The sequence below is a fragment of the Macaca thibetana genome, chromosome X (assembly GCF_024542745.1).
Source record: "Macaca thibetana thibetana isolate TM-01 chromosome X, ASM2454274v1, whole genome shotgun sequence".
Taxonomy (NCBI): domain Eukaryota; kingdom Metazoa; phylum Chordata; class Mammalia; order Primates; family Cercopithecidae; genus Macaca; species Macaca thibetana.
The window spans coordinates 40,683,312-40,703,731 of NC_065598.1; the positions used below are offsets into that span (position 1 = coordinate 40,683,312).

The window sequence follows — 20,420 nt, forward strand, 5'->3', positions numbered from 1 at the left end:
TAGATCAAATGAATGCTAGTTGAGCAAGCTAGCACAGTGTTACAGAAAAACAGACTGTGGAAGCATATGACTTGATTCATATTCCAATTCTAGCATCTGTGAGCCTGTTTACATTTTGTAATATAATAATGTATCTCTGACTAGGATTGTTTGGAAAATTAAAGAGAGAATGGATAAGCAGTAATAGTGCCTAGAATGTGATAATTGTTCATAAATGAAAGTGAAAAATAGAATGCCTTTTTACCCAAGGTCAAAACATAATTCTGGGGCAAAATTGGGATAAAGAACCAAAGATCCTAAAATTGGTCCTGTACCCACCCTACCATGGTAATTGTGTACTTAAATAATATTTTTCTGAGTAAATGCTGGAGTGTAGAATCTTTTTAATTTCAGTATTTCTAATTTATGGGAAGATTTCTGTATGTGCAAAATTGTTATAAAATTTCATAATTTTCCATTAAAGCAACACATAAGTATATTTTATCAGTATTATATTTTGTAAATGTGTTTTAAATTTCCTTATATTTAATAATAGTGTAAGGAATTAAGAAAAAATTGTTTTAATTTCTGCTTTCAAACACGTTTTTGAATTAACATTTAGGAATGGATACAGCAGAACAATATCTTATCCATAGTGTTGCGAGATAGTCTTCATCAGCCACAATATGTAGAAAAGTTGGAGAAGATTCTTCGTTTTGTCATCAAAGAAAAAGCTCTGACCTTACAGGACCTTGATAATATCTGGGCAGCACAGGTAAGGAATTTAAAGTGATGGCTATTTAGTTTTTTAAATAAAGATACTAAAAACTGAATAAATACAGTAGTAGCTGTCATGACGTGGATGCAGGCTTGTATTGTTTGACTTTGAGAACATTTAAATGCTTGTTACCTTGCCAGGAATCTTTTTGAAATAACCAATAATCTTTTAAAAATAAAAATATTCTTTTATCTGTATTTGATAAAGGTTGAGAATTTGTCAGTGGCTTTTTTTTTTTCTTTTTCTTTTTCTTTCTCTTTTTCTTTTTTTTCTTTCTTTCTTTTTGGGACGGAGTCTTGCTGTGTTGCCCAGGCTGGAGTGCAGTGGCACGATCTTGGCTCACTGCAAGCTCTGCCTCCCAGATTCACGCCATTCTCCTGCCTCAGCCTCCCAAGTAGCTGGGACTACAGGTGCCTGCCACCACACCCGGTTAATTTTTCGTAATTTTTAGTAGAGGCAGGGTTTCACTGTGTTAGCCAGGCTGGTCTCGATCTCCTGACTTCGTGATCCACCCGCCTCGGTGTCCCAAAGTGCTGAGATTACAGGTGTGAGCCACCACGCCCGGCTGTCTGTGGTTTTAAATAAAGGTGCAAACAGTAAAATCATAAGGAGTGTCTATTGAAAGAGAGTAAAGACATCTGTAATTGGTTTCTTCATAGATTTAATAGAAAGCAAAAACCTCCAGTGTCTGGAGAATTAAATCACTTGATTATTTATAAAGACCTGTAACAATTATTCCAGAGGATTTATAACTCTTCAGAAGGATTAGTAACCTTTTTAGTTTTTGAGTTGGAGACTGCAACTCCTTCTACTAATGACAGTTTTCTAATCATGGATTTCTTGGGAAGCATTATTGAGTTGTAGATTATAAAGCTTTGTTTTTTTTAGTTGATAAAAACCAAGAAAACAGCTTTTCCTTTGAGTGCTTAAGGTTCCAGTTTTGAAACAATATTGTTAGTGTGCCTTATTTTTCTTTCTTTCTTTTTTTTTTTTTTTGGTGAGACAGAGTCTGGCTCTGTCGCCCAGGCTGGAGTGCGCTGGCGCAATCTCGGCTCACTGCAAGCTCCGCCTCCCAGGTTCACGCCATTCTCCTGCCTCAGCCTCCCGAGTAGCTAGGACTACAGGCGCCCACCACCACGCCTGGCTAATTTTTTGTATTTTTAGTAGAGACGGGGTTTCACCGTGTTAGCCAGGATGGTCTCGATCTCCTGACCTTGTGATCCACCCACCTCAGCCTCCCAAAGTGCTGGAATTACAGGCGTGAGCCACCGCGCCTGGCCTAGTGTGCCTTATTTTTCTATTTGCAATATTAAAATTGTCATGTTAAATTAAATAAATTGTATTAAAGGTTTGTATGAACTGCCAAAGTACACATTAGCTATATTTATTATATCATGAAATTAAGTTGCCAGGTTTTAGATGGCAGTTCTAAAGCATTTTATAATGTTAGGTTTTTTTTTTTTGGAGACAGAGTTTCGCTCTGTTGCCCAGGCTGGAGTGCAGTGACTTGATAACAGCTCACTACAACCTCCACCTTCTGGGTTCAAGTGATTCTCCTGCCTCAGCCTCCCGAGTAGGTGGGATTATAGGCATTTGTCACCACGCGGGCTGTGTTAGGAATTTTCTTGTGTTACACAGTTAAATGAAGGAGATAAGAGTACTTTATTAATAGTTGTCAGTAAGCAGTATACACTACTTAATCTGTTACTCAGATTCTATTGTGTTGTGATTTTGTTTTTGTTTTTCAATAGGCAGGGAAACATGAAGCCATTGTGAAGAATGTACATGATCTCCTGGCAAAATTGGCATGGGATTTTTCTCCTGAACAACTTGATCATCTTTTTGATTGTTTTAAGGTAATTGTTAACATAGCAAAATATTACCTTTATATTTCAAATATAATTGATTAATTAGATCTGTGAATTACTTTTAGCCAATAAATACTTCAATAGAAATCCCATTAAACAGTCTGTGGTGTGAAGGAATTGGCCATTGTTTTCTTTTCCAACGAGAACTTGGTGTTCATTTTCTTAATAGCCCCCATAAGGGAAACTCAGGCTATCACTTTTTACTTCTTTCCCTGGTAGTTTCTATTTTAGTTACAGGTTCAAGGAAATTGTAGGACTACAGGGAAGGATGATTGGTTGCAATAAACAGTAAGATGACAGCAAGAGAATACCAATATCTTGGTATTCTGGGGTCATATGTACAAGCAAAATATGAGTTAATCAAAATGTAACTGATAAGGTAGCCCAAGAACTCGTCCTACAGTCATATCTGCATTGATGCCATCATGTTGGGTTTTGAGGCCATGTTTTGTAACATCTTTGATTAGTTGCCAGGGTTAGGCTTGTGAAAGCTCAAGTGGTTAGTGAATTTGTGGATTAAGAACATAAAGACTTTTTGGCAGTTTGCACTAAGGGGTGTTCTATTAACAACTGGCATTAGATCATTAGGTCACCAAGGTTTCTTGTTAAAAATAGCAATTATACCGACTAGTGGGAACATAAATTGCTATAGCCACTTTGGGAACTACTTGGTATTTCTGGTAAAGTTTAAGATTCTCATAACTCATCAGTTTGACTTCTGAATATACACTTGAGAAACTCATGCTTATGTACACCAGGGTACGTGTTCAACAACACTTGTAGCAGAATTACTTGTAATAGCGAAAAAACCTGCTATGTAGGATAGATAAAGCATAGAATAGATAAATTATGGAATGTTCATACAGTGTAATATTTCACGGCAATGAAAGAGCAACTCAACCATATGGGGAGTCTAATAAACAGAAGATTGAAGAAAGGAATAAAGCCACACAGTAATTCATACACCTTGATTACATTAATGTAAAGTTCTGAAATGGGCACAGCTGGTTTCTGGGGCGTTACTTGCCATGTATTATTTTTTACCTGGGTACTAGTTACCCAGGTGTTTACATTGTGTACCGTAATGTTGGTATATGCTCGTACTTTTCTAGATACGTATTTCACAGTAGAAGAAAAAATACCATTTTTACTGGCTTCCATCACAGACATATTGAATCAGATCAGTAGGTACTGAAACCCAAGAGTCTGTATTTTAAGCAAGTTTCACAGACAAGTCTTAGGGTCATTAAAGCTTTGCTTTATGGAAAGATCGCTGCTTTATGGAAAATTTTATTTTGAAGGGAACAAAGTATTGAGTGAATCTTTTGTGTGGTTTTTATATATTTTGTTTCTATGCATGTAAAAGTAAAACTTACTTACTTTTTCCATCCATTGAAATATCTCAAAGGCAGCTGAGGTAATAATAGAATTGGTCATCATGGGCACTGTAAAGATAAAGACTTTTGAAATGATATGTGACCAGTGATGCCTTTGATGAGAGAAGTAAAAAAAGGGGTTGATTGTTATTGTGTCTCCTGTATCCCTCCTCTTCTCAGGATAGTCTAAATACAATAATGGTCTTAATATAATAATAACTCTTCATGTTTTTTCCCCTTTGGCTTAACATATGTTTATTGAGCACTTGTCATTTCGTAACAAGCACTTTTTTCCCGAGGTGTTGGTAAATCTGGCAATTCTTATGGAGTGTTGAAAGTTTCTGCTAAAGATGATTTTGAAAGGAAGCGATGAAGTCTGAGTCACCTTGTGATTCTTTGCAGATTGCAACCAAATGATTCCATCCTTCTGGGTTAGACTTTGCTTTATGTCCTTGGCCTAGTTTTTAAACATTAGTCTAGTTTTTAAACATTTGAGTTCTAAGTAAGTTTCATATCTTTGCCAGCACTTGTTCGTGTCAGAGTTCTGAATTTTTGACAATCTTCTTGGTGTTTGAAATGTTACTTCGTTGTGCTTTTAGTTTTTATATCCCTTGATCAATGATGAGATTGAGTATCTTTTTGTATATTTTTTGAGCTGTTCACTTTTTTTTTTTTTTCTCTTTTGGTGAATGCCTGTTCAAGTCTTTCGTCTATTCCCCCACCCCCAGCCCCATGGCATTATTTGTATTTTTTTGGATTGTAGTTCTTGATATATTTTGAATGCTAATCCTTGTCAGTTCAAGAGTTACAAATAATTTCTCCCAGTTTGGTTATCTTTTTCACTCACTCGATGGTTGCATTGGTTGAACAGATGTTCTTAATTTCTCCTTTCATGTAGTTTGTATCTCTAAAAGATGAGTACATGAAAAAATTCACAATACCATTATCTACCTAAAAAACAATAATTCCTTAATATCGTAGTGTTAAAACTTCCAGTTGTCTTAGATCATACGTCTTCATTTTAGAAGTGAGTTTTGATCAGGATCCTGGTGTAGTCCATGTGTATGTCTTTTAAGTCTCTTTAAAACTAGCTTCCTTCTTTTTTACTTTCCCTGCCGTTTATTTGTTGAAGAAACTGGATCGTTTGTTGCCTTGGTGTCTGTCAATAGTTTTGATACAGAAGGTTTTGTTTTTTATTTTACTAAAGCATATCTTAAGTGGTGGTGTGCTTTTCCTGGAGGAGGAATACCTAGTTGTCTCTCTTTTTGTTATGTGAGCCAGATGTTTTTAATTGTAATCTGATATTTAAGTCTTATATTCTTAGCCGTTGTCATATTTCTTTTGTTATTTTGTGTAGACTGAAAGGAAATAGAAACAGGCGCTCACATCATCTTTGAAGACGTACCATATTAGTAATTCCATTGAACGGATCTTCTCTCATTAACTTAATCGTTCTTTTTTTTTTTTTTTTTTTTTTTTGAGACAGAATCTCTCTCTGTCACCCAGACTGGAGTGCAGTGGCACGATCCCAGCTCACTGCCTCCTGGATTCAAGCAATTCTCCTGTCTCAGCCTCCCGAGTAGCTGGGATTACAGGCATGCGCCACCACGCTCAGCTAATTCTGTATATTTAGTAGAGATGGGGTTTCACCATGTTAGCCAGGCTGATCTTGAACTCCCGACCTCAGGTGATCCGCCCACCTGTGTCTCCCAAAGTGCTGGGATTATAGGCGTGAGCCACTGCGCCCAGTCAGCTTAATCGTTCTTCTACTGTTTGATGTGTTAGGTTCATTTCAGTTTATTTTCTAATAAACATTGATTTAGCAACTTAGTCCATTTTCTGCTGCTATAACAACACCACAGACTGGGTAATTTATAAAGAACAGAATTTTATTTGGCTTATGGTTCCGGAGGTTGGGAGGTACAAGAGGCATGGTGCCAGCTTAATCATGACAGTAACTTTACTCATAAAGCTTTTCCCATGTTGCTTAGCAGCATCCCTGGTCTCTACTCACTAAATGCCATTAGTACCCTGCCCTTCCACAAGCATGATAACCATGTTGTATTACAGTACCATTTTAGAGGTTTTAAAAAAATGTATTTTAGAGTTTTTAATTGGGTGTCTTCTAAATTGAAATAATGTATCATTTATTTTTCATTTTTGGAATTTACCCTGTAAAAAAATACCAGGCTAACTGTATTTTCAGATCTCACTTGAATAATTCTGTGCTTAGCTACATTTCTTTTGATGAATTTGAATATAGTTAACCTGGTGACAACTTATGAAGTGGTGACTAAATATGTGTTTTCATGTCACTTAATTTTTTTCCAGGCCAGTTGGACAAATGCGAGTAAAAAGCAACGTGAAAAGCTACTTGAGCTGATACGTCGTCTTGCAGAAGATGATAAAGATGGTGTGATGGCACACAAAGTGTTGAACCTTCTGTGGAATCTAGCTCACAGTGATGATGTGCCTGTAGATATCATGGACCTGGCTCTCAGTGCCCACATAAAAATACTAGATTACAGTTGCTCCCAGGTAAGAGTATACTGCTTTGCTCACTTTTTGTCACCTTTCCCCTTCCCCCTTCAGTTAGGATGGCTTAGTTACAGAATAGTTCTATGTTACTCTGACATTGTTAGTTTTTAAATGATCTTCCAGAGTTGAACAAAAAATTCATTAGTCTGCCTTCCTTAGAATGTGTACATCAAGGTTTTGTGACTCATCTGAAAAGCATTTTAGTCTCCTTAGGAGAAAGTATAAACAGAACAGATTATACAGTGGTGGTATTACCAAGTGTATGGTTCTGAAATGCCAGTTTTGAATAGAATTCGAATATTAAAGCTGATTAGGGACTTCAGAGGGAAGAGAAATGAGGTTTTCTTTGCTCATAGGGAAGTTAAGAAAAATTAATAGAATTTCCTAACCATTAAAACATTTAGTGCCTCCACAATGAGCAAATCACACAATTTCCCTACAGTCTAATTTGTAGCATGTGTATTTTTTAATACATGGTAAAGTGAACATTAATTTCTCACATGTTAATAAAACTATTTGTTACACTGATGGACTGGTATTTAGGTAAGAGCCAAGGAAAGCTCAGGAAGGTGTATTAATGTAGATACTACTCAGATTTTGACTGTGATTATTTGTGACAGTTTGTTAAGTATTCAGCAAATTAAATAGTAATAAAGGCCTTGAGTATAAATTATTTCATTAAATCAAGGGTCCTTCTGAGGAGTCTTGAATCAGAGCAGTACATTTGCTATCAGGGCTTTTAACTGGTAACTTCTCTTTTAAATATCTATTAGTATCAGTGCCTGGCATAGTGATTTACACATTCATTCATGAATAGTTACTGAATTTCACTGAATTTAGTAGACTGTTGCCTTTTTTAACTTCAACTTTCATTTATTGTTTGGGAAAAAATTTTTTAAAGTCATTCTCCAACTGCCACCTTTTCCCTTCTGCTTGCCAAAACTGCTGTCAAAGTGTACATTTGATCATAAATATTTTCATGGCCTTAAAAATGTACACACTATTAAACTCAGCAATTCTACTTAGATAAATTTCTTCTCAGAAATAGTGAAAAAGGATACAAAGAGGTACCCACAAGGACATTCATTAGTGTTTATGGACATGAACATGTGGAAGCCTCCTGAATAATTACTTTTTTTTTTTTTTTTTTTGAGACGGAGTCTTGTTCTGTTTGTTGCCCAGGCTGGAGAGTACAGTGGTGCAATCTTGGCTCACTGCAACCTCCGCCTCCCAGGTTCAAGCAATTTTCCTGCCTTGGCCTCCCCAGTAGCTGGGATTACGGAGGCGTGCCACCACGCCCAGCTAATTGTTTTGTATTTTTAGTAGAGACTGGGTTTCACCATGTTGGCCAGGCTGGTCTCGAACTCCTGACCTCAAGTGATCCACCCGCCTCGGCCTCCCAAAGTGGTGGGATTATAGGCATGAGCCACAGCTCCCAGCTGTGAATAATTACTAATAGTTTATACAAGGTTGTATTATGGAGCCATTAAAAGGATTAATATCACTTAAGAGTATGATCCTAATTTTGCTACCAAAAAAGGAATATCTGCATTACAAAATAATACCAAACTTGAGGGGTTTCAGGAAAAAAAAAAAAAAAACTCCACAAAATTGTTTTCCTTTCCTTGTATGCAAAAGTAAAATAATCCGAGCTTACAAAATTGTTAGTCACACAAACTTGCAGTTGTGATTACTATTGACTTTAGGGGAAGAGCTGAAGTAACTTAAGGTTTGAGAAGTAAAATATCATAATCGAAATAATTTTGAGTTTATAACATTCTTAATTTAATTTTTAACAGTTTATATCTGCCTCTCCTTTTTCTCTCCTTGTATGTATGTTTCTTTATTTTGATTTTGGTGATTATTTTTAAATGTAGTTGTCATTGTATTTATTTTCTTAGTCAGATATACATTTTCAGTGTTCTTCACTCTACTAAAAGATGGCCCATTTAGAGTAGAGTAACAGTCAGGGTCTTGTTATGTATTAATTCTGGATTTTATGATATGGTAGAATCTCTTAAAATACTGGCTAAATACCTACCCTCTGGCAAACTTGGAAAATCAAACTTTCTGTCAGTGTGACTAATACTTAGGATCTGCAGTGTGTGCAGATCAATTTCAGTCCATATAATACAAAGCTTTTATAACAGTGCTGGGCTTTTTGGAGTTTTGGTAGTAAATGTGAAATAAAAACAAACTTAAAGCTTTTATTATTTAAACTCTTTACTGTAATTACAACATGATGCTTGTGTTGCTAATCTTAAAAGAAAAGCTTTTATTTTACAATTCTCAAAATAATTTGAAAATAAAATTCTCCTGAGTATTGATCTGTTTAAAACATTGAAATCATTTGTTTAAGGACCGTGATACACAAAAGATCCAATGGATAGATCGCTTTATAGAAGAACTTCGCACAAATGACAAATGGGTTATTCCCGCCCTGAAACAGATTAGAGAAATTTGTAGTTTGTTTGGTGAAGCGCCTCAAAATTTGAGGTAAGACTTTTTAACATAGAAAATTTCAATATTTAAATTTATGTACTTTATTGAAAAGAAACAGCATATCGGCTGGCAAATGCAAATTTTTCAATTAGTGGAGTGAGAAGAGGCTATATAAGAAGTGTTTGAAACAAAAGAATCCTTTATTATATCTATCTCCTTTGTTTTATTAATGAGGAAGTAAGCCACAGTTAAGTGATAAATATCAGAATCAAGATAATATTGCTTTTGGGTTCTTGGTTCAGAATTATTATTATATACATACCATATTTCCAGCAAGTATGCCAAGAAGTTTCATGGCATGTCTTTAAAGTTGGATTAGACCACAAGGACATTTAAATTGATGACAAGATACAGTTTCATAATTTTTAAACATTTGTTTTAGCTAAATTTCTTTTTAATAGCTGTCTTTATACTATCTTAGGTGTCAAATTCTGGTTACTGAAATAGTTTGTCCTATTTTCTGGTAATAGAGTTGGAACTGATAACATGAAAAGGAAAAATAATGTGAAGAGAAAGAGAGCAGGGTGCAATAGAAGGAATATTCACAGTGGAGTCAGGATTTCTAGGTGTGAATCTTGGGTCAAACCAGTAATTTAATCTTGTAAAAATTCTGTAAAGAATCATGTTTGGCCTAGTGTGGTGGCCCACCCCTATAATCCTAGAACTTTGGGAGGCCGAGGAGGGTGGATCACCTGAGGCCAGGAGTTTGAGACCAGCCTGGCCAACATGGCGAAACCCTGTCTTTACTAAAAATACAGAAATAAGCCAGGCGTGGTGGCATGCGCCTATGGTCCCAGCTACTCGGGAGGCTGAGGCACTAGAATCGCTTGAGCCTGGGAGGCAGAGGTTGCAGTGAACTGAGATTGCACCACTGCATTCCAGCTTGAGCAACAGAGTGAGACTGTCTCAAAAAAAAAAAAAAAAAAAAAAACAAACATGTTTTGTTTATATGTAAGATTAAATGAGTGCCAGGATCCTTTACAGCTCTACATTACTATGATTATAGCTCAGACAGAAAGAGAAAAGGTCATGTATATGTCTTTATTTAAACAGTTGAACTTTGTCTCACTTTTTTCCCTAAGGCTAGAAAAAAATATCAAATTGGAAAAGCTATGCAGATATAAACATTGTAAGAAATTGAGACATATATCTCATTAACAATAATATTTATTTGAGGGCGTATTTTGAGTATGTTTGGCCCATCGTACATAAGACTTTCGGCCTTTCTCAAATGAATGCATTTGGCTTTCGAAGTAGACACAGTAGTTTACATAGTCTTCCAAGAATAGTGGCCTCGTCTCCCCTAAAATAGTAGTAATGGATGTGAAAGTTGATTGGTTTCAGCAAAGGTAGCAAAACAGATTAGGTTTCAATGAAGATAGCAAAACAGATTAGTCTTTGTGGTGACACCTGTGGGCAAACTTGGCTACAGAGTGTCCCAGGATGTTTTCTTAAATAGCTAATAATTAATAAAATTCTTCCTTACAACTGTAGCATAATTTTTGTGATGCTAGTCTTGCAAAAAATGTTTCTATTTTATAATTTTGGTAATAATTAAGTAACACAAGCACGTTGGTACTATTATAGGATAGAAAATAGTCATTGAGGTATACTCCCATTTGGTGAAGTTGGTGAATACTGATGGATGCTTTTTGTGTAAAATAAGAATAATGTAATAAATGTCTTATTTTTTGAAGAGTTTAAGTTAGTTGTGATACTTTCATTAAAAAAAGTAAATGTACAAAAGTATAATTTTTAAATTATTAAATCAGTAGCTAAGAATTTAGATAGTACGAACTCTTCTGATTACAACAGAGTTTAATTGCCTAATTATATTGTTAAGTTCTTCTCGTTTCAGTCAAACTCAGCGAAGTCCCCATGTGTTTTATCGCCATGACTTAATCAATCAACTTCAACACAATCATGCCCTAGTTACTTTGGTAGCAGAAAACCTTGCAACTTACATGGAAAGCATGAGACTATATGCTAGAGGTATGTATTGTAAGCTAAAATAAACTATGGGAAATAGCAGTGACCTTTTTTTGCATTAATTACCTTAGAAATATAAATCATGTTCCTTTATGGGTTTAAGATCCACTATTACTCCCAACTGTTAGACATCCTAAACTCCAGGCCAGCAGTTTAAGGGTCTTTACTAAGTGCTTGCCTTCCCCCATTCTCTTTGTTAAATAGATTTTTCTTCCCTGCCTTGGGAGCTCTGCCTGCCTTTATTACAATTGATTGCTACCTTCTTAGGAATGTACTTGACTCATTTGCAACCTTTATTTTCTTTACCACCACCTTTAGCTTTTTAAAAGGAAACTTGTTTTGTCTATGTCTGTTCTTACATTATAGTTCTTTTATAATCCCAAGCCTATGTTTTGTAAGTGCTTCGAGACTCCATGAATTTAAAAAACATAAGAGTAGAGATGGGAGGCTGGCTATAAGAATCTAGATGTTTACATTGGCATTCAAAGTGTGAAATTGTTTAAACATGTTTAGGATAAAGTTTCCTGTGATTTCAACAGATCCTGATTATAAGTGCCTGCCATATGTGGAGCCTTGTGTCAATGCTCTTTTGCCCTCTGACAGTTATGTCAGTCTGTGTGTGCAAGAGTAGGGATGGCTTCTCAGTATATACTATTCCTCCTCTGTCTTATGACAAATTCATGCCCCTTTCCCCATTGGTACTTTGTAGTTTCAAGTTTGTTTCCAGAGCAGTATATAAGAAAATACTGTATTACCAATGTTAGTGATAGAGTTAAACATACTGATTACTCAACTTACCATTCATTTAACATGTTATGTAGGATTTGCAGAAGCCCATAGTGTGTGTATGTTAAAAATGAGAATATTTATAATACTCAATATTTGGGGAGTAGGCTTTTGACATTATTGAATAAAATCCCCTGGTGCTTATGAATTACCAGATTTTTGCTTAATACTTACATACATTTCCCAATGAAATTCAGATAAACATAAAAATTAAGCAACTCTTCTGATACTTCTGGTAATAGTGTTGACTCTTTGTTCTTCCATTTATCCCCTCGGGGCCAATAGATTATAGAGCTAGACAAACAATCTAAGTGTTAGGCAGCTGATGAGCAACAGACAGTGATCTGAGCATTTCAGTCCTAAGTTCTTTCTAAGCAGTATAATAGAACGATCAAGGCAGTACAGCCATGTGATTTATGTTCTATACCAAAGGTACTCAAAATCATTGAGATAAAAAAGAGGTTTATGTGTAGTAGGGTTTAGTATATTATGATTATAATCTCTTCCTGGTGGTACAAAGCCCTCATGATTGCCAAGGAGGGCCTTCCCCCAGAGTAGAGCCATATAATCCATATGTGCTTTAATGCTGATTTTTATTTACTTCATTTGCATGTGGTGGTTAATTTCATTGTCAGAGGTCAGGAACCCTACTGTCTTACTAGGGTTTTTTCTGCTACATTGTAGTACAATTCTACTTGAGTTACTGCCTCATCTCAACTTCGTTGTCACGATTACATTCTTCAGTTTTTCCTCCTTATGTTGTCTGTATATCTACAGACTGAGAGATGTGAGTCTGCATAGTCAGGTTGCCTAGGTCTGAAACATGACCCAAACATATTAGCTGTATGACTGTGGGCAGGTTATTCATGCTAGAATAATGTCTGGCACATAGTAAATTCCCCTCTGAATTTTAACATCATACCTTTTCTTTCTCCTAACCTTGGTACCTTTTCTTCTTCCAATTTATTACACTACTCTTGATTAATACTGATGAGTCTGGAGATACTTAAATATGGGGGTGGGGGAAAATAATTTTTAAAACTAGTAAAATTCTTCTATTAAACTTTTTACAACGTTAAATCACTTCTGTGGTAACATCATCCAGTAACATTTCTAAATTTGCAATTCTAAAGTAAATTATGGTTTTTGCCTCTATAATAAAAGTGATAGATGAATACCATTAGGTATGAGGCATTAGGTTACTTGGCATGATAACATCAGGCTTCCACAGTTCACTGATATTCTCAATTTCTGATAACCATTTTACCAATGGTTTGTCCTGCCTGTCTTTTATCTTCACTAGCATCTTTAGCTTTGTGGGGAAAAACATTTCCTCAGTAAGCATGATTAGCTGATTTTACCCCCTATAAACATTATTTAGATAAAAGAATGAACTTAGTAAAATTCTCTACAGTATTTACTCAGGTTCTCACTACAAGTGCTTTCATACACTGGTGCTTACTTAAATTATTCTTTAAAAGTTTTTCATATGCATACAGTAAAGTATAAATCACCTTTTAGTTTTCACTTAAGTTTTAACTCATTGGTAGAATAGTCATTCTACTGACTTCAGTACTTACTGAAAGTTTAATTTACCATTTTTTCTTATTTCTGGATACAGTTGGATGACCCAACTTCACTGTAGGTCAGATTTTTGCACTCTGTTTACTTAGGACTGCCACCTTCTGTTACTTCTTCCCAGTCTTTTCCATCCAACAGTAACAGTTTTTAGGAACATTTTCCACACAAAAGGATTTCTTTATGAGTGTCATTCACCAGCAGTGCTATGTTAGGATGCAGATCCTGTGCTAGATTTTCTCACTTCTGACTCATTCGTACACATGAACCATGAAATACTGTTAAGTCTGTGTGGCTTCTGTGTGGTTTAAAAATAATTAAATATTATCCATTTTGTGAACAATTTATACCTTCCTGGAGAAACGACTGTTTTCAGGCCTGGAACAGGGAAAGTACAACATGATCCTTGACCATCCTATTCCAGAAAGTAAAGTGTTCAACTTTTCTTACATGTTGACATGTCAAAAGGACACAGGAGTTGGCTTTCACTGGCCATAATTAGGTCAAAATTAGTAATGAAAATATGAAAATACTCATGTAAACAAAAATGCCGACTAACAAATGTAGAGTATATGATGAAAATAAACCCAAGGGGGTGAGGATTTTCATATCTGGAATGGCAGAGTAAAATGTTCAGCAGGCCTTAACGAAACAGCCATTTAACTGGAGATAAATATTAAAAATAGTCATTTAGAGTACCTGAAAATTGTCCTAAGGGAGTATAGCAAATGGGAAAACACTCAAGAAAATCTGTTAAATCTGCAAAACAGTAAGAGTCTGTAGCATTTGAGCCACAACTTGTTCTGTTCTCCCATGTTCAGATCCAGCTTTCTTGTGTGGAAACTCTACTCCAGGCAGGTATGACTAAGAAGCAGGGGCTCCCTCTCCCCACGGCTGCCAGTCTAGGGGCTATAGTTTGACCACATGAGGTTCAGGCTACTGGCATTTCTGATCCTTTTCAGCCCTATGTGACAGAAGCTCTGTTCCAGGCAGTCATGTCCAAGAAAACTGAGACTCTTTTACCTCACTCAGTGCCTACTTGTAGGATAAATGCTTTACTTAAGGCATGACAGACTGAGAATACTGGGGCTCTGATTATCCCCAACCTAGCTTGCTCACAGGGTGGAAATTATATGTCAGGGAGTGCAATCTGAGAAAATCATAGTTTGATCCCACACCCCCAACACCAGCACCTGCTCTTAAAGCAGGGATATCATTTTGGGAGAAGCTAGCTGCTGTCCTCCCTCTATCTCCTGAACAGTAGCATAGATGTTCTGTCCAGATGGAGAGATAAGGTGTGAGGATGCTGTGCTCAGCAGTTGTGCTTGAAGAGACCATCTTTCTTTGGACCAGACCATACCGTGCATGCCTAAGGGTATTATCACAAATGGAGATTTGGGTGATGAAGAATTAGGAAAGTGCTTGTGGCTCCCTTGTACTGGTATCAGCAAGTCACAGGATGAGCAACCAGAAGTTTAACAGAAAGATCTAGATAAAGAGATAGCCAAGACAAGCCCTCTTGTGATCACAGTCAACCCTGGGGGTCAGGAATGATACGTGTATGCATTAGGCTGCACCTAAGCAGAAACCATCAGAACTGGACACGGGACAAATTGAAAACATTCCCCAAGCTTCATGTCGATCCATCACCAAAGGGTGAAAGCCTCACCGGTACAGTGGACTTAAATACAGCTCTGACCAAACAGAGCACTGGGTGAATAATAAGCTACCCTGACTCAGGGGCAACTCTTTAGGAAGCCAGATGTGAAAATTACATGTATCTCTGGCAGTCTGGAAGACTGTGTATATATCATTGCATCCTTAAAGTAAGACTGCATCCTTAGCTGGAGTGATTGAGAAGGGAACATGCAAGCTACTCGTCTCCGAATGAACATAGGACAAAAACATAAACTTTTTGAGTGGTGTGATAGCAGCCTCCAAGCCACGCAGGCATCCAGTGGTAAAGGGTAAAAATCTACTAGTCAAGGAGGCTTAAGCACAGGGTTTGGCCAGTAAAGGGCTTATACTGACCCAGGGACAACTCCTAGGTAGGCAGGCTAAAGGATTAAAAGGAGGAGGAAAACATCTGGACAGAGCTGTCGGAAGCTGTGCACTGTGAGGGAAATAGACTATAGTCTGTTTCCCATAGTCATAGCCCAGTCACTAAACAAGCAAGCAAATGGGTGGGGGAAGGGAGATCAGTATTCAGGTTGTTATTGTATATCTAACATACCCAGATTTTGATGACAAAAATTGAGGCATGCAAACAAATGGGAAGATGTGACCTGTAGACTGACACAGAGACTGCCTTTGAAGGAGGCCACATGGAGGGCTTTATAGACACACTTGACAGGAAAGACTTGAATTACAAATATGCTCTAGAACTGAAGAAAACTATGTCTAAAGAATTTTTTAAAGTATTAATGACAATGTCTAAATTAGAGGATAGTAAAGAGAAATTATTTTTTATTTTAAAAATCATGTAGAAATTTTGTACTTGAAAAGTATAATAACCAAAATGAAATATTCATAAGGGGGGCTAAACAATAGATTTGAGCTGGCAGAAGAATTAATCAGTGAACTTGAAGATAGATTAGTAGAAATTATGCAATCTGAAGAACAGGAAAAGTGAACAGAATCTCACGGAAATATTGTGTACCATGAAGGGGGACCAATATTAATTGTAATGGGAATACCAGATGAATGAGAGTGACAGAAAGAGACATAGTCACTGAAAGCATCCCAAATTTGATGAAAGACAAGAAGCTTAAAGAATTGCAAATACGGTAAATGCAGAGAGCCCCAGACTGAGACACATTGTAGTCAGAACAATTGGAAGGTAGTAAGAGAAAAATGAGTCTTCCTGCACAAGGAAACCCCAATAAAAATTAACAGCTAACTTCTCATCAGAAACATTGAGGCCAGAAGGCAATAGGACAACATACTCAAAGTGCTGGGGTTGGGGGACAGACCTGACAACCAAGAATTTTACGTTCAGCAGCACAATCTTTAAAATCTGAAGGCAAGCTAAAGATATTCCCAGATAAACAAAGACTGAGAGAATTTGTTGCTCTAAGACTTGGCTTACAAGACATCCTAAAGGAAGTAACTAGGCCCAAAACAAGTGACATCAGGCAGAGTGTTCCAAATTTGCAGGAAAAAAAATACTTGAATACTATAAACCAGCAGTCCCCAACCTTTTTGGCACTAGGGACTGGTTTTGTGGAAGACAATTTTTCCACAGACTAGGGGGGTGGGGGTGGGTTTACCTCCTGCTATGCGGCCCCGTTTCTAACAGGCTACAGACCTGACAGACATCTATGGAATACTCCAACAATAGTGAAACTACTAAAACCATATATCATCTTAATAGATGCAGAAAAAGCATTTGTCCAATCCAACCTCCTTTCAATATAAAAAGGCTCAAACTAGGAATAGAAGGAAACTTCCTCTACCTGATCAAGAGTATCCCAAAAAACCCATAGCTAACATCATACTAATTAATGGTAAAAGACTGGTTGCTTTCCCCTTAGGAACAAGAATGAGACAAAAGATGTCCACTCCAATCACTTCTATTTAACATTCTGCTTGAGGAGTTAGCCAGGGTAACTAGGCGAGAAAAAGAAGTAGACAACCCAATTAAGAAATGGATGCAAAGGATCTGAATAGAAATTTCTGCAAAGAAGGTATACAAATGACCAATGAGCACTTGAAAAGATACTTAGTATTATTAGTTATTAGGGGAATGAAAATCAGAACCACAGTGAGATAATGCTACTTCATACCTACTAGGGTGACAAAAAACAACAGTAAATGTTGATGAGGCTATGGAGAAATTGGAGCGTTCGTATAGTCCTTGTGGGATTGTAGAGTGGCACAGCCACCTTGCAAAATGTTAATCGTAGAATTTACCATATTACTTATTCCCAGTTACATACCCAAGTAAAATGTATACATAAATCTGTACAACATGAATGAACTTTGAAAACATTATGCTAAGTGGGAAAAAGTCCATCAGAAAATACCACATATTGCATAATTTTTTTGTTTTTTGAGGTGAAGTCTCGCTGTGTCGCCCAGGCTGGAGTGCAGTGGCACCAACTCGGCTCACTGCAACCTCCGCCTCCTGAATTCAAGTGATTCTCATGCCTTAATCTCCTTAGTACGTGGGATTACAGGCACATGCCACCATGCCCGGCTAATTTTTTTTTTTTTTTTAAGTAGAAACAGGGTTTTGCCATGTTGGCCAGGCTGGTCTCAAACTCCTGACCTCAGATGATCAGCCCACCTCAGCCTCACAAAGTGCTGGGATTACAGGCATGAGCCACTGTGCTCAGCCATGATTCCATTTTTATATGAAATGCCTCAGACTTAAGCCGCAAGAACAAGGGGAGGGGGTGATTTGTACAGGGTTTCTTCTTGGGGTGAGAAAAGTGTTGTAGACTTAGATTGTGATGGTGGTTATACAACTCTACTAAAAAAATTGAATTGTATTTAAATGGATGGATTTTATGGTACTTTATGACTCAAGATTTTTTTTTAAATGAACTTTTAATATAAGTTCTAAAATGGACCCTAGAAAACTTACTGTTTATGATGACAAGAACCAATTTATGTTAGTCTCAGCCATGATTCACCACCTCTTCTACCTATTTTCATAGACACCTGTGTAATTTAGTCTCATCTAATTCTTCCTGCTGTTTTCAGTGGGATACTTGCCACCTAGACAATATGAGTCAAAAATGGATTATCCTCCTCATTTGACTGCTAGCTAACAAGTCCAGGTATTTGTTTTGAACTGAATATTTACTACAAAACTACCAGTTATGTATGTATGTATGTATATGTGTGTGTGTGTGTGTGTGTGTGTGTGTGTGTGTATATATATGTCTTGACAGCTTGGAAGCTTCTCTTGAGTAAGAGGGCCTCTTCATTCCTATTTAGCATAAAGGCATCTTATTTCTTGACTTTTACTGATTAGCTATCAGTTGAATGCTTCCAAAGTTCTACTCTTTGTGCAGGGTCCCAGTTCTTCATAAGTAAAGTGTTAGCACCTAAACGAAAAAAGGAAGGTGGGTTGTTTGCTAAAACTAGTGGATAAAAGTTTAACAAAATAGTTACATAGTCTCAAAGTCTCTCTCCACAAATTACTTATTAATTACAAAGAGAAAAGTAGTACCTTTACAGCAGAGAAACCTGCCTCCCTTCTGTGTTACTGGCCACAATGCTTAGACTGATCTAATTATGAGGAAGTGGCGTGGAAGCCCAAATTGAGTGACATTTCAACAAAATTGGCTTCCAGTTTTCAAAAAGGTCAGAGAACACAAAGGATGATTAATTCTGCAGATTAAAAAATAAAAAGTCATGAGAACCAAATACAATCTTGGACTTTGTAGAAAAGATGTAAAAGGACATTATTGGGAAAATTGATGAAACTCGAATATGGACCATGAATTAAATCAGTGCTTCTCCGAGGGGGTGGAGGTGGCTATTTGACAATGTCTGGAGCTGTCTTAAACTGGGGTTGAGGGGTGAGTAGAAGCCTAGAATGTTACTAAGTAACCTATAGTATAGTCCTAGACAGAACAGTCCTACACAATGAAGATTACCTGGCCAAACGTCAATAATGGCAACCCTGGGTTAGATGATAATAGTATTTTACTAGTGTAGTTTTCTTGTTATTTGGAAATACTCATTGACGTATTTAAGGGTAAAAAGACATGTCCAACTCTCAAATAGTTTAGAAAGATTATGCACACACATGTATGTGTGTATTTTTTATATGTGTGGCAACTAATGAAGCAAATGGAGGAAGATGTCAACAGTTGGTGAATACAGGTAAAGAGTGTAAGAGAATTCTTGCTTTTTCTTGTTGTTTTTTTGCGACGGAGTTTCGTTCTGTCACCCAGGCTGGAGTGCAGTGGCACAATCTCGGCTCACTGCAACCTCCGCCTCCCGAGTTCAAGCAATTCTCCTGTCTCAGCCCCCGGAGCAGCTGGGATTACAGGCACCTGCCACCATGCCCGACTAATTTTTTTATTTTTAGTAGAGATGGGGTTTCACCATGTTGGCCAAGCTGGTCTTGAACTCCTGACCTCAGGTAATCTGCCCACCTTGCCATCCCAAAGTGCTAGGATTACAGGTGTGAGCCACGATGCCTCGCTTTTTTAAGAGACAAGGTCTTGATATTGCCCGGGCTGGAGTACAGTGGTGCAATCATAGCTCACTGCAGCCTCGAACTCTTGGGCTCAAACCATCCTCTCACTTCAGCCACCACACCTGGCTAATTTTTTTTTTTTTTTTTTGAGACTGGATCTTGCTGTGTTCCCCAGGCTGGTCTCGAACTCCTGGCCTGAAGCGATACTACTGCCTGGGCTTCCCTAATTGCTGGAATTACAGGCATGAGCTAAAACTTGATTTTCTTTCCAGTTTCTTAAGAAAACCTCTTGAAGTAGTCCTTTAAGTCCCAGTGTCTGATGAAATATACATTCATGGAAGTAGACAGTGTTTATGCCTATTTGCATATTCCAGTATGTGTGGAATTAGAAAGTAGTTGGTCGTAATATGTGGGGCTTTTTTCTTTACCAAAAGATCAAAACCAAATATGTTTCCAGACATTATGAATGTCCCATCTTTATAACACATCAAGAGTTTATTCAGAGAAGAAATATCAGTATTTTGAAGACTTTGATTACTGATTTCCAAAGGAGCTCACATAGACTCTTTAACAATAGCTTGCACATACCAAGGGTCTGGGATCTGATACGGAAATACAGTAATTAATGCTGAAGGAAAATGACACATTCTGGACATTAACATGGTAATGGTGACGATTGTATAAGTTGGTCATGTAGAGTAGCATCTTGTGTTACCCTCACTTCTTAGGTGTAATATTTATTTTTACATCAAAATAATTTTTTCTTCATGAAAACACCTTTCAGTGTAACAGGTAAGAAATTGAAGAAAAAAAATTTTTTTTTCTTTTTTTTTTTTTTTGAGACGGAGTCTCGCTCTGTCGCCCAGGCT

General features: G+C 37.0%; 2 protein-coding genes across 6 annotated transcripts in view; both read left to right on the forward strand.

The window, feature by feature from the left end:
• Positions 1–20,420, forward strand: part of DDX3X (DEAD-box helicase 3 X-linked) — a 451,205-nt gene that overhangs the window by 207,737 nt on the left and 223,048 nt on the right. The window lies entirely within an intron of this gene.
• Positions 1–20,420, forward strand: part of USP9X (ubiquitin specific peptidase 9 X-linked) — a 152,541-nt gene that overhangs the window by 57,395 nt on the left and 74,726 nt on the right. For 3 of the 5 annotated variants that reach the window (XM_050776170.1, XM_050776169.1, XM_050776172.1), the window contains exons 10-14: positions 602–754; positions 2,509–2,613; positions 6,333–6,539; positions 8,899–9,035; positions 10,885–11,033. In XM_050776170.1, the coding sequence (XP_050632127.1) occupies positions 602–754; positions 2,509–2,613; positions 6,333–6,539; positions 8,899–9,035; positions 10,885–11,033 (751 nt within the window). The remainder of the gene's footprint in view (positions 1–601; positions 755–2,508; positions 2,614–6,332; positions 6,540–8,898; positions 9,036–10,884; positions 11,034–20,420) is intronic. The other 2 variants (XM_050776171.1, XM_050776175.1) reach the window with 1 other exon arrangement.